Raw genomic sequence first — 12,019 nt, 5'->3', positions numbered from 1 at the left:
CAAATTAGCCACCCAGTCAGCACTGTATACTTCCTGATTGCAATCCCTCCCTACTCCCTAGAAGTAGCCACAATCTTGAGATTTATTTTTATAACTCCTTTGCTTCTATCTTTATAGTATTACCATGTAAATATTTATCACTAAACAAATTATAGTTTAAAAAATGGAGCCATAGTGAATCTGCTGCAACTTGTTTATTTCCTACTCAACATTATATATCTAATATAATATAATCATTTATGTCAGTGTTTATAAATTATTCATGTTCATGCTTACAGTAGTAGTAAATTAATTAACTGAAAAATAAATTGTGCATAATCCATAATTTATTTATCTATTCTCTGTTGATGAATGTTAAAGTTTTCCATTTTTGTACATGTATTTTGGTCCTTATGTGCAAGAGTTTCTGCAGCATATATACCTAGGAATAGAATTGATGAATTTAGTGTATGAAATGTTCAGTTTTACTAGATAATGCCAAATTGTTTTTTAATGTGATTATACCAAATTTTACTCTTACCAATAGTAATAAGAATTTCCAGTACTGTACTAATGCTTAATATTTTAGACTTTTATTCATGTCAGTATAATGTATAATATCACTGTGCAATTAATTGATATTTTTTGATTGCTAATGAAATTGAATATCTTTTCATGTTTGTCATTTGTATTTTCTGATAAATTCTTGTACATATTTTTTGCTCATTTTTCCTTTTTTTTGGTTGTTAAGAAATTGATTTTTAGTCCTGGCTGGGGTGGCTCAGTGGATTGAGCACCAGGCCTGCAAACCAAAGGGTTGCTGGTTTGATTCCCATTGAGGGCACATGCCTGAGTTGCAGGCTAGGTCCTCAGTAGGGCATGTGTGAGAGGTAACCACACATTGATGTTTCTCTTCCTCTCTTCCCACTCCCTTCCCTGCTCTCTAAAAGTAAAATCTTAAAAAAAAAGCATGTGTCTATTGTTAAAAAAAAGAAATTGCTTTTTAAGACTTCTCTATGTACTCTGCATTGTTATCCTCTCCCAGTAATATATTTCATATATACCTTCTTCCAATTCGTGAGTTTTAGTAATTTTTAAAAAGATTTTATTTATTTATTTTTAGAGAGGGAAGAGAGGAAGAAAGAGAGAGAGAGAGAGAGAAACATCAATGTGTGGTTGCTAGGGGTCATGGCCTGCAACCCAGGCATGTGCCATTACTGGGAATCGAACCTGCTACACTTAGGTTCAAAGCCCGTGCTCAATTCACTGAGCTATGCCAGCCAGGGCAGTTTTAGTAATTTTTTTCATGGAATATTTTGGCAAACAAAAGTCTTTTATTTTAATATAGTCGAATTTATCAGTTATTTCCTTTATGATATTGTTTTGTTCAATAAATCCTTTTCTGAGATTATGTTTTCTTCTAAAAGTTAAAATTCTGCCATTCACAATTAACTTCTTAATTCACTTGGAGTAGGTTTTTGTGCACAATATGAGTTAGATATCTAATTTTCTTTTCTTCCAAGTAGATAACCATAAAGAGCTGTGAAGAGTCTGAGATTTTATCCTACTTGTAAACTAGGAAGCTAAGCTGCCAGTCTCATGGATGCTGGCGGAATACAAGACTCCTGGGTCAGCACAGCAAGCAGCGAGCTGGTGTTGGTTTCCCCTGCCACATTCCCAGAGCAGTAGGAGAAGAGGGCTGGGTGATGCCTGCATCACACTGGGTTGCTTTACAGAAGAGAAACGCTGAGCTTAGGGACCATGACTCTTTCATAATGAGCAATGAGCCAGCCTGACCTTTGCCCCAGAAGGACACATTATCTTTATTACAGAACAATGAACAAACCTATTCTTTTCTGTGGAGGGAGAGCTTCCCTCTGTCTTTCCAGGCTGCTGGCCATCCAGAGCCTTGAAAACATAGCCTGGAATAGAGGCAGTCAGTATCTCGGCTTGCAAGATGTTCAGCAACAGAAGAGGCTCATACTTTGTTGACCTTAATTGGTGAGATCCATGTTAGAGATGCTTTCTCTAACATGGATCTGGCCCAGCCAAGAGATGTGCTTGTATCTGTCAGCTACAGGGCTCTAGCAGGCTCTTTAATTTCTTGGTTTGTAATTTCTTTGACCATATGGAGTATGTAAGATTAAATTGCAGGCTTGAGGGGGCCAGATTCATGGGTTAAAAATTTCAGAGGTGGCTATTCCTCTTTTTCTTTGTTTTTGTTTTTTTGTTTTTTTCCCCTCCATCGAGAGCCAGTGTAGAGAGAGAGTTCTTGATAGGCTTCTTTTGTTGCCTAGCATGAATATTTCTCCTGGGCCACCCTTGTCTAAGGTTGTAGTCACCTTCAGGTGTCCTGTTTTAGAGTGGGATTCTCAAATTTAGCTCATTCAGTTCCATTGCCCAAGGCTTTGTCTCTCATTCCCTACTCTGATATATGGAGCTGCCTCAGGCAGTCCCAATTTTTGCATTTTCTTACACTTCACACTCAGTCTTCAGTTTACTATTCTATTTCTTCTGTTTTTACACCTTTGGGATTTCACTTACTTTCTCACAAACTAAGCTGTGTATTAAAAAATAAACTCACTGTAGGACTTCTGGCCAAGATGGAGGCATTGGTAGATATACTTTGCTTCCATGCACAAGCAAAAGAAGGACAACAACAAATTTAACCACAAAAATAACCAGAACTGCCAGAAAATTGAACTATATGGAAATCCAACAACCAAGGAGTTAAAGAAGAAACATTTATCCAGACTGACAGGAGGGGCAGAGATGGGTAGTCAGGGCAGAGAGGACAGGTGGCAAGGTGGTGATTGGAGGACTGGGTGGGCAAGATGGCAGCTGGTGATTCCACATTTGTGTTTGGATAAACTGGGAGGAACAACTGGGGAGTGAGGCAGACCATACAACCCAGGGTTCCAGCCTGAGGAAATAGAGCCTCAAAACCTCTGACTGTAAAAACCTGTGAGGGTTGACATCACAGGAGAAACTCCCAGCCTCACAGGAGAGTTTGTTGGAGAGAACCACAGGGTCCAAGAACATACACAAGCCCACCCACTCAGGAATCAGCACCAGAAAGGCCCAATTTGCTTGTGGGTATCGGAGGAAGTGACTGAAAGCTGGCCCAGAGCCAAGCAAGCAGCATTGTCCCCTCTCGGACCCCTAGCCCACACCACATACAGTGCCACAATGCAGCAATGTGGGTTGCCCCACACTGGTGAATACCTAAGGCTCTGCCCCTTACAACTTAACAGGTGTGCCAAGACAAAGAAATCTGGCCCAAATGAAATAACAGATCAAAGCTCCAAAAGTAGAACTAATCAATGAAGAGATAGCCAACCTTTCAGATACAGAATTCAAAACACTGGTAATCAGGATGCTCGCAGAAATGGTTGAGTATGGTTGCAAAATAGAGGAAAAAGTAAAGGCTATGAAAAGTAAAATAAAGAAAAAAACACAGAGAACCAACAGTGAAGAGAAGGAAACCAGGACTTAAATCAATGAATTGGAGCAGAAGACAGAAATAAACATTCAACCAGAACAGAATGAAGAAACAAGAATTCAAAAAAAAAAAAAGAGTAGAAACTTAGGAACATCCAGAACAACTTGAAACATTCCAACATCTGAGTCTTGGGGGTGCCAGAAGGAGAAGAGGGAGAGCAAGAAATTGAAAACTTATTTGAAAACATAATGAAGGAGAACTTCCCCAATCTGGCAAAGGAAATAGACTTCCAGGAAGTCCATTTAAAAAAATATGTTATTTATTTATTTTTAGAGAGAAGGTAAGGGAGGGAGAAAGAGAGGGAAAGAAATACCAGTGTGTGGTTGTCTCCCTCACACTCCCAACTGGGTACCTGGCCTGTAACCCATTCATGTGCCCTGGTTGGGAATTGAACCAGTGATGCTTTGGTTTGCAGGCCAGCACTTCATCCAGCCACACCAGCCAGGGCCTGGATCATTATCATTCTCATTTAAAGGTCACCTTTTCATAGCAGCCTTTCTTGATTAGCCTCCCCATTATCACAGGTTTTGTTTTTTACTTTTTATTGTTATTCTATACAGTTTTCCCAATTTTCCCCCCTTTGCCTTCTTTTGCCAAACCCACTCCCCACTCCCACAGTTAATCCTCATATTGTTGTCCCTGTCCATGGGTTATTCATGCATGTTCTTTGACTAGTCCCTTCCCCTTCTTTCCACTACTATTCTCCTTCCCCCTCTCTTCAGGCTGCTGTCAGTCTGTTCCATGTTTCCATGTCTTTGTCTCTGGTTCTATTTTGCTCATTAGTTCATTTTGTTCATTAGATTCCTCTTTTCAAAAAAGATTTTATTTATTTATTTTTAGTGAGAGGGGAAGGGAGAGAGAAAGAGGAGAGAAACATCAATGTGTGGTTGTCCCTCATGCGCCCCCTACTGGAGACCTGGCTGGTAACCCAGGCATGTGCCCTGACTGGGAATCGAACTGGCAACCTTTTGCTTCGCAGTCCGGCACTCAATCCACTGAGCCACACCAGCCAGGGCTAGATCCCTCTTATAAGTGAGATCATATGGTATTTGTCTCCTTGCCTTTTATGACAGTATGGATGGAAGTGGAGAATATTATAAGTGAAATAAGATAGTCAAAGAAAGACAAATATCACCATGTTTTAATTCTCTCTAAGGTAACTATTGTCAGCTGACATTTTCTTGTTTTTCATCTCTTTTTCTACTAGACCTTGAAGAGCAAGGGATCTTGCTAGTCTGGTTTACCACTATCTTCTCAGGGTTTAGAACAATACCTGGCACACAGTAGGAACTCCATACTTATTTGTTGAGTGACTAGATCTGAACATTGACTACTTATTCTCTTTAGACAGGACCTATGTTCTCCAGTGCCCACTACTTCCTGTTATGTCCCCAACCAAGACTACTTTGCTTTTTTATTTACCTACCTGGCCTCATGGCATTTGAACTTTTCAATCCCTGATCAAAAATGTTACTCTAATTGTCTTCAGCATTTTGAAAGCAGAGGCTGTGCTTTCTATTTTTTTCTTCCTTCAGTGACTTGCATATAGTAGAAAGGAAAGGAATTAACCGTCATTGATTATCTCCTACCTGTCGTGCATAGTAACACCATTGTAATTTATATTTTCATACACTACTATGGGGCCAAGGATTATTATTTATATCCACCTTATAGATGAGGACACTGAGATTTAGAGTTGTTCAGACTCATATAGTAAATGAAGAATCTGACACTGTAATCCACCTAGGCAACACATGTTGAGTATGAACTATTGTGTAAGCAAAAGTGTTGCTTATGTCTGAGGAACAGGTGGCTGTTTTCAATTTGCAAAGTAAATACTGAACAATTAATTCAATATTTAAGGTCAAGTTTTACTTGAATAGTCAGACTTTTCACTTATCAATTTTATTCTGATGAGTATATGAAGATTTAGTCTGAGGTATGTTTATTTTTGGCTAAAAGAGGCTTTGGAGATATTAATAATACCTTCTACATGAAGGTCCTTTTTATCTAATAAATGTCTGCTGGTGACACATATTATGGCATGTGATAGCAAGGAGATGTTTTGAGTATAGTTATTTCAGTCAAATCATCACCTGTGGGTGCTTACTTTGTTAAGTTATATAAATGTCTAATGATGGGGTTATACACTTGAAACTAATATAATATTGTACATCGACTGTAATTGAATGAGAAAAAGAAAAAAATAAATGACAAATTCAATGAAAAAAAAGAAAAATCATCACCTGTCCCTGCATCACTGGACAAAGACAGACACCGAATGCACTGAATGTGTACCACACAACCAAGCAATCTTTAAAATAACAAAATCTTATTTTTATTTTTTTACAGAAATTCAGGTATTCCAACAAATTTTTAAATATTTTTTGGACCTTAAAAAATTACGCACAACTTTTGGACACAATACAACATAACAGAATGAGAAAGGGAGTCACTTAATTTTTTTTAAAGATAAAAACATGTTTCTTATACTTCACATTTAGTGATTTATATGTGTATTACCTATGTACAAATGGTATATCATCAATGATTCATCTTCAGAGCACTGTGGTATGCTAAATTACACTTAGGTTTTATGGAAAAAACTTTTAAAAAACATTTGTATATGGTTAGAAAACACTTCTTCAATTTTGTAAACACCACTATTAGTGATGTAAAACTACCAATGGAATCTGTAATTTATATGGGTTAGAGAAACCCAATGCCTTCTATTTTTATTGCAGATAGAGAGTAACTCCCTTTAAATAAAAGATTAATTTTTGAAAAGTTGTGTGTAATTAAATTTAATAAGTAGGGTTATTTGAATGCAGTGGGAGAGCTAACATTTAATGCAAAAAAATAACTCCTAGAATGGCTACACTAGAGATAATTATTCCCTAATTTAGTTCTTTAGAAAATCCATGTCTTCGTGAATTGGATTTCACTGATTTGAGCATACTTGTAACATACTTTTAGCCATTTGAAAAATAATCTCATTTTTGGTGAAAAGATGGTTATTGTCAGAAATACTGGGGTCCGGCACAAATAATGCCCCCCTTTTATTACAAAATCATAAGTATGTAATTCTTTAACATAATAATATCACACTCAAAGCATACCATATGATATTTTCGGTGCAATGTTCAAATTGCTGTCCATCTCATGAAAGACATTCACATACTCTACTAACCATACTCAAGCAGGAGTTACTTCTGCCAGACCCTGTATTTGGCAAAAATAGGAGCATGGCCCTAACAGTGAGGAGTTAGGAGAGATCAGCTGTGATCTTTATTACATCTTGTACTATCTTATCTTAATTTTGAGTTGCAAAATGAAGGCATGTTTTCTGCTCAGGTATGGGACATGGTTTGGCTTACATTGATTATTCCTGTATGTACCTTTTAGCTTGTGATCATTCTCAAGCAATTGGTTACTTCAATACTAAATATTTTTTTCTGTTGTGGCATATTGGCAGAATTTGTGGTGAGGATGGTGGTGGATGGGGGGAAACCTGGGAGCAAGATCGTTGAAGACAACTAACCAGTTGTAGCTACCTTCAGATGTCAACCAACTAGAAATAATTGAACATTTTTGAAACCAATGTTAGTAAACAAAAGGCAATTTATTTCTACCAAGTTTCTTTGACCTGTATAAGTATATATTCATTTATTTCTAAGGCTAATAAATTATTATTTATTTATTTAGTACCACTTACTATCATTTAGAAATAGGTTTAATGAAATGATTTTTTTAAAAAACAAAAATGAGTGCCTGTCAGTAAAGGAAAGAAAGAATATGATTTCTCATGATATGTATGTCAAAGAAATGATATGGAAGGAAAAGAAGAGATATTTCATATGCCTATTTATAAAGTATATTAAATTCCTATGCATATACTAGGGAGAATTAGAAAAAGTATTTATTTGATAGCAGCCTATGTATTACATGTGAGCATCAGAGGTGAATATGAACTTTCTATATTTTCAAAATTCCTTGATGCTATTTCCTGAAAGATAGGGAAATCTATGCTGCTCGGGAACCTATGATATAAAGATGTACTTCCTGTAATATACAGCTTGATGGAGTAACAGTATACCTCAGAAACACTTTCTCAGTGATAACTTGTATAGACTTTAAACTGAATACACACTTGGTAAAAACTTTGAAGTGTTACATCTCTTAACTGAGTGATTGTAACTAATTACACATGAAAAAAAACAGAACAGCAGAGATGGGAGAACCAAAGATCATGGCTCCTATAAAGGTATTCAGAGGCATTTTCTAAGACACTTCCTCAATAAATGATGCTTGACTAGCTTTTTGGCTACTGAGATAAAAATGTTAGGATTGACTGCCTTTTTTAAAATAATGTTGAAAAATTAAAGCTTTTTGTTTTCAGTTTGATTAAAAAAAGGACAGTTTACAAACCTCAGTACATATATATTTTACATGTTAATGCTAGCACATTTACATTCCTCTTCCTTGAAATATTTCCTGAATGTGATTTCTTATGAATGCAATTTCTTGTGAATGTTATCTGATCTTGTACAATGATAGTTTCCAGTGAGCTGGTGTTTAATCCATAATCACATTTCTTTCTAGAAAATCACTCCCATCTCTGCCAATCTAGATTTGACAAGTGGATGTTTCACTCTTGTTCATATTCATCGCTGTACTCTTGTCTCTCCCAAGTGTCTTCCTTCTTGATGTTGATGTACGAAAGCTGTTAATTCGATTTGTTTAGCTTGTGCTCATTCTAGAGAATATTGGCTTAGCAGAACTGCAGAAAGGGGAAGGGGAGAGGTGGGGAAGAAAAAAGAGAAATGAAAGAGAAAATGCATCATATTTTAGCAAGGTTTTTGTGCATGTTTATCACAGAAAACCCATATCAACAAATGATTCAAATGCTCTTGTCATCAAAGAAGCTAGAAGGGTTTCTGTTCCCTTAAACAAACAGCACAGTCTTCTGTCAAGGCCCAACCCCCTGCCCCGGCCCACCAACCCAGACATACATATTCCCCATATCCGGGTAAAAGTTAGAGGCTGCTTTGAAGGAGCAAGGAAGAATGCAAAACTATCCTAAGCATCATCAATATTTTTTGGCCTGATACAGAAAATATCTCACTTAAGTGTTTTCCTTTCTCCTCTGTTTTATTTATTTATTATATAATAAACCTTATAACAGCTAGGAAAAAAAATGATTATAAAGATGAATCATTTACAGTCTAATCACCTTAAGAAAATAGCTCTTTTCTTTCCATTACTTATCTAAATATGCTCTTATTTTATGTAGTTGGAGTCATAGTATAGATGCCACTTTTAACATTATATTGGAAACAATTTTCTATATTTCCACTCTCAGCATCACCAGTATCAATTTTTAATGGCTGCATAATATTCCATTCCATTCTCATTCCATGCTCAATATTCCATTCTCCACTATTTTACCATGATCAGATATATAGGTAAGTTTCATTTTTATTATTGTCAATAATAAATATCTTTGCATATAAAGCTCTATTCTTTTACATTATTTAAGACAATTCTCAGGGGCTGGTTGCCCTTTCTTTTCTTCAACATATTAGGGACTATGCCTGTATTGATATAACTAGACTGACTCTATTCTCTGGATAATTTTCATAGACTTTGGCATTACTTACCAGGGCTTAAGGGTACCCTTAAATATTGTGAAGATGGGTGAATGCACCCAGCTGGCCAGATTTGGGCTGAAAGAAAATGGCTTATTGGGTTTTGCATCACAGAAAACTTAGAAGCACAAATTATACTAAAATAATTGGCCCATTATTCAGTTACAGTCCTCATTCCATATCACAAGACAAGATTATGGTGTCTGAATGAATGTTAGAGAATTCTCTGCAAGATTCTGTTGTTCCCAGTATTTATGCCCTTGTTTTTCAACACACTTTAAAAAATCTTATGCACATTATGATTATAATGAACTCTTAGTGAGAGAACTCAGTTACTTTAATGTATCCAGACCACACAGGGGATAATTGTAATATGATCATGTCATAATGATGATTATTCTGTAATGATTTTCTGAGGTTGAGTCATGCCAGCAGAAGCCCTAGGGAATGGAATGTTTCTTCAGATCTTGTTAAAAGCAATGTAAGCCATCCACAGATTTTACACAGTGCTATGGGAACTTCTTAACCTTGATTGGTTTCTGCTCTGGTGCCATCAAGGTGCTCTTGCTAGATGGAATTCAAAGTTGAGTTTGTGGGCCCAGAATTTCACTATTCTAGCATTCTTCACTCTGGATATCTTTAAATTTAAAATCCACAAAGCTGAATGTCTGTTTTTTCCACCTAGACCCATGAAAGATGCCAGCTGGGGTGGAGAGAGAAGGGAATGGGGTTGCAAATACATCAAGGAGAATAGGGAAATGGGTGTTGAAAAGTGGCTGTGCATATGGAAGAGAAGGTAGCATATGGAAGTTCCCAGGGCTATATGTGTGTGATACCAGGGAAGAGGGATGTGAGGAGGTAGTTCCCATTTTCTTGAGTTCTCAAATAAATATACTGATTTCATGATAGAAAAGCCTTCTTTGGTGTAAACCATTTGTTGGTATCTAGGACCAGACTCCCTCTTTCTCTTTCTCCAGCTCTAAGCCCCCTGATTTGGCTTTATGATATTCCATTGGGCTGGAAAGAGAGCAAATAGGGGTGGAAGGCTTTTAGAACAGCACCCAGAGCAATAACACCCAAGCTTAGGGGGAGGAGAAGGGAGTTTCCTGCAGTGTAGGCATCTCCCTTGTAAGAAAGGAACATCTGTGACCAGTCTCACAAAGGTTCCTGTTTACACACCACCATTTGGGTTCACAGCCCGGGCACTGACCAAGACAGGTCATTTATCACCAATCCTTCTTGGATCTTCTCTAGTCTTGGGTCACCTGTAGCCTCTATGTGGTTAAATCCCTTAGTGGATCCCCCACTGTAATCTCACCATTGATTACTCAATATTTTTTACCAAAAAATTTTAAATCATTTTTATCTTACAATTATAGTTCACATATTATACAGTTATTATATTAGTTTCAGGTGTACACCCAGTGATTAGACATTATATAACTTACTAAGTGATCATCTTGATAAATCTAGTACCCATCTGACACCATACATAGTTATCAGAATATTATTGACTATATTCCCTATGCTGTACTTTACATTCCCATGACTGTTCTGCAACAACCAAAGTGTACTTATTTTTTTAAAAGACTTTATTTATTTATTTATTTATTTATTTATTTTTTAGAGAGGGAAGGGAGAGAGAAAGAGAGAGAAACATCAATGTGCAGTTGCTGGGGGCCATGGCCTGCAACCTAGGCATGTGCCCTGACTGGGAATCCAACCTGCAATGCCTGGTTCGAAGCCCACGCTCAATCCACTGAGCTACGCCAGCCAGGGCCAAAGTGTGCTTCTTAATCCCCTCACCTTTTCACCCATCCCCTCAGTCTTCCTCCCATTTGGCAACTGTCAAAATGTTCTCTATAGCAATGGGTCTGTTTCTGCTCTGCGTGTTTGTTTACTTTGTTTTTTTTTTTTAAAGATTTGTTTGCTGATGGATTTGTATTTATTGACATTTTGTTGTTCATATTTATCTTTTTTCCTTCTTCATAAAGAAAATCCTTTAACATTTCATGTAATACTGGTTTGGTGGTGATGAACTCCTTTAGCTTTTTCTTGTCTGGGAAGCTATCTGTCCTTTGATTCTAAATGATAGCTTTGCTGGATAGAGTAATCTTGGTCCTTGCTTTTCATGACTTTGAATATTTCTTGCCAGTTCCTTCTGGCCTGAAAAGTTTCTTATGAGAAATTGGGTGACTGTCTTATGGGAGTTCCCTTGTAGGTAACTAACTGCTTTTCTCTTGCTGCTTTTAAAATTCTCTCTTTGTCTTTAACCTTTTACATTTTAATTGTGATGTACCTTGGTGTGAGTCTCTTTGGGTTCATCTTGTTTGAGTCTTTCTATGCTTCCTAGACCTGTATGTGAATTTATTTCACCAAATTAGGGAAGTTTTCTGTGATTATTTTTTTCAAGTAGGTTTTGAAATTTTTGCTTTCTATCCTCTCCTTCCAGCACCCCCATTATGTGAATGTTGGTATGTGTAAAGTTGATTCAGAGTCTCCTTAACACTACATTTCTTTTTGGATTCTTTTTTCTTTTTGCTGTGCTGATTGAGTGTTTTTTTTTGCTTCCTTATATTTTAAATCACTGATTTTATTCTTGGCTTTATCTACTCTGTTGATTCCCTGTAAATTATTCTTTATTTTAGTTAGTGTATCCTTCATTTCTGACTGGTTCTTCTTTATTGTTTCCATATCCTTTTTAAAAAATCCTCACCCAAGGGTATGTTTATTGATTCTAGAGAGAGAGGAAGGGATTGAGAGAGAGAGACATCGATGTCAGAAAGAAACATCAATCAGTTGCCTCCCATATGCACCCTGACTGGGAATCTAACCTGTAGCATAGGTATGTGTCTTGATTGGGGATTGAGCCCAAAGTCTTTTGGAGTAT

At 36.8% G+C, this 12,019-nt stretch overlaps 1 protein-coding gene across 2 annotated transcripts in view; it reads right to left on the bottom strand.

Annotated features, from left to right (window-relative positions):
- Positions 1–5,796: 5,796 nt before the first annotated feature.
- Positions 5,797–12,019, bottom strand: part of LHFPL3 (LHFPL tetraspan subfamily member 3) — a 606,934-nt gene continuing 600,711 nt past the window's right edge. For both annotated transcript variants that reach the window (XM_028525374.2, XM_028525373.2), the window contains one exon: positions 5,797–8,261. Coding sequence is in view for 1 of the 2 variants with exons in the window: in XM_028525373.2 (XP_028381174.1) it covers positions 8,233–8,261 (29 nt within the window). In the remaining variant the exon portion in view is untranslated. The remainder of the gene's footprint in view (positions 8,262–12,019) is intronic.

This window comes from Phyllostomus discolor, chromosome 10 (assembly GCF_004126475.2).
Source record: "Phyllostomus discolor isolate MPI-MPIP mPhyDis1 chromosome 10, mPhyDis1.pri.v3, whole genome shotgun sequence".
Taxonomy (NCBI): domain Eukaryota; kingdom Metazoa; phylum Chordata; class Mammalia; order Chiroptera; family Phyllostomidae; genus Phyllostomus; species Phyllostomus discolor.
Note: the sequence above shows the minus strand (reverse complement) of the source record. Positions and strands in the feature narration are given on the sequence as shown.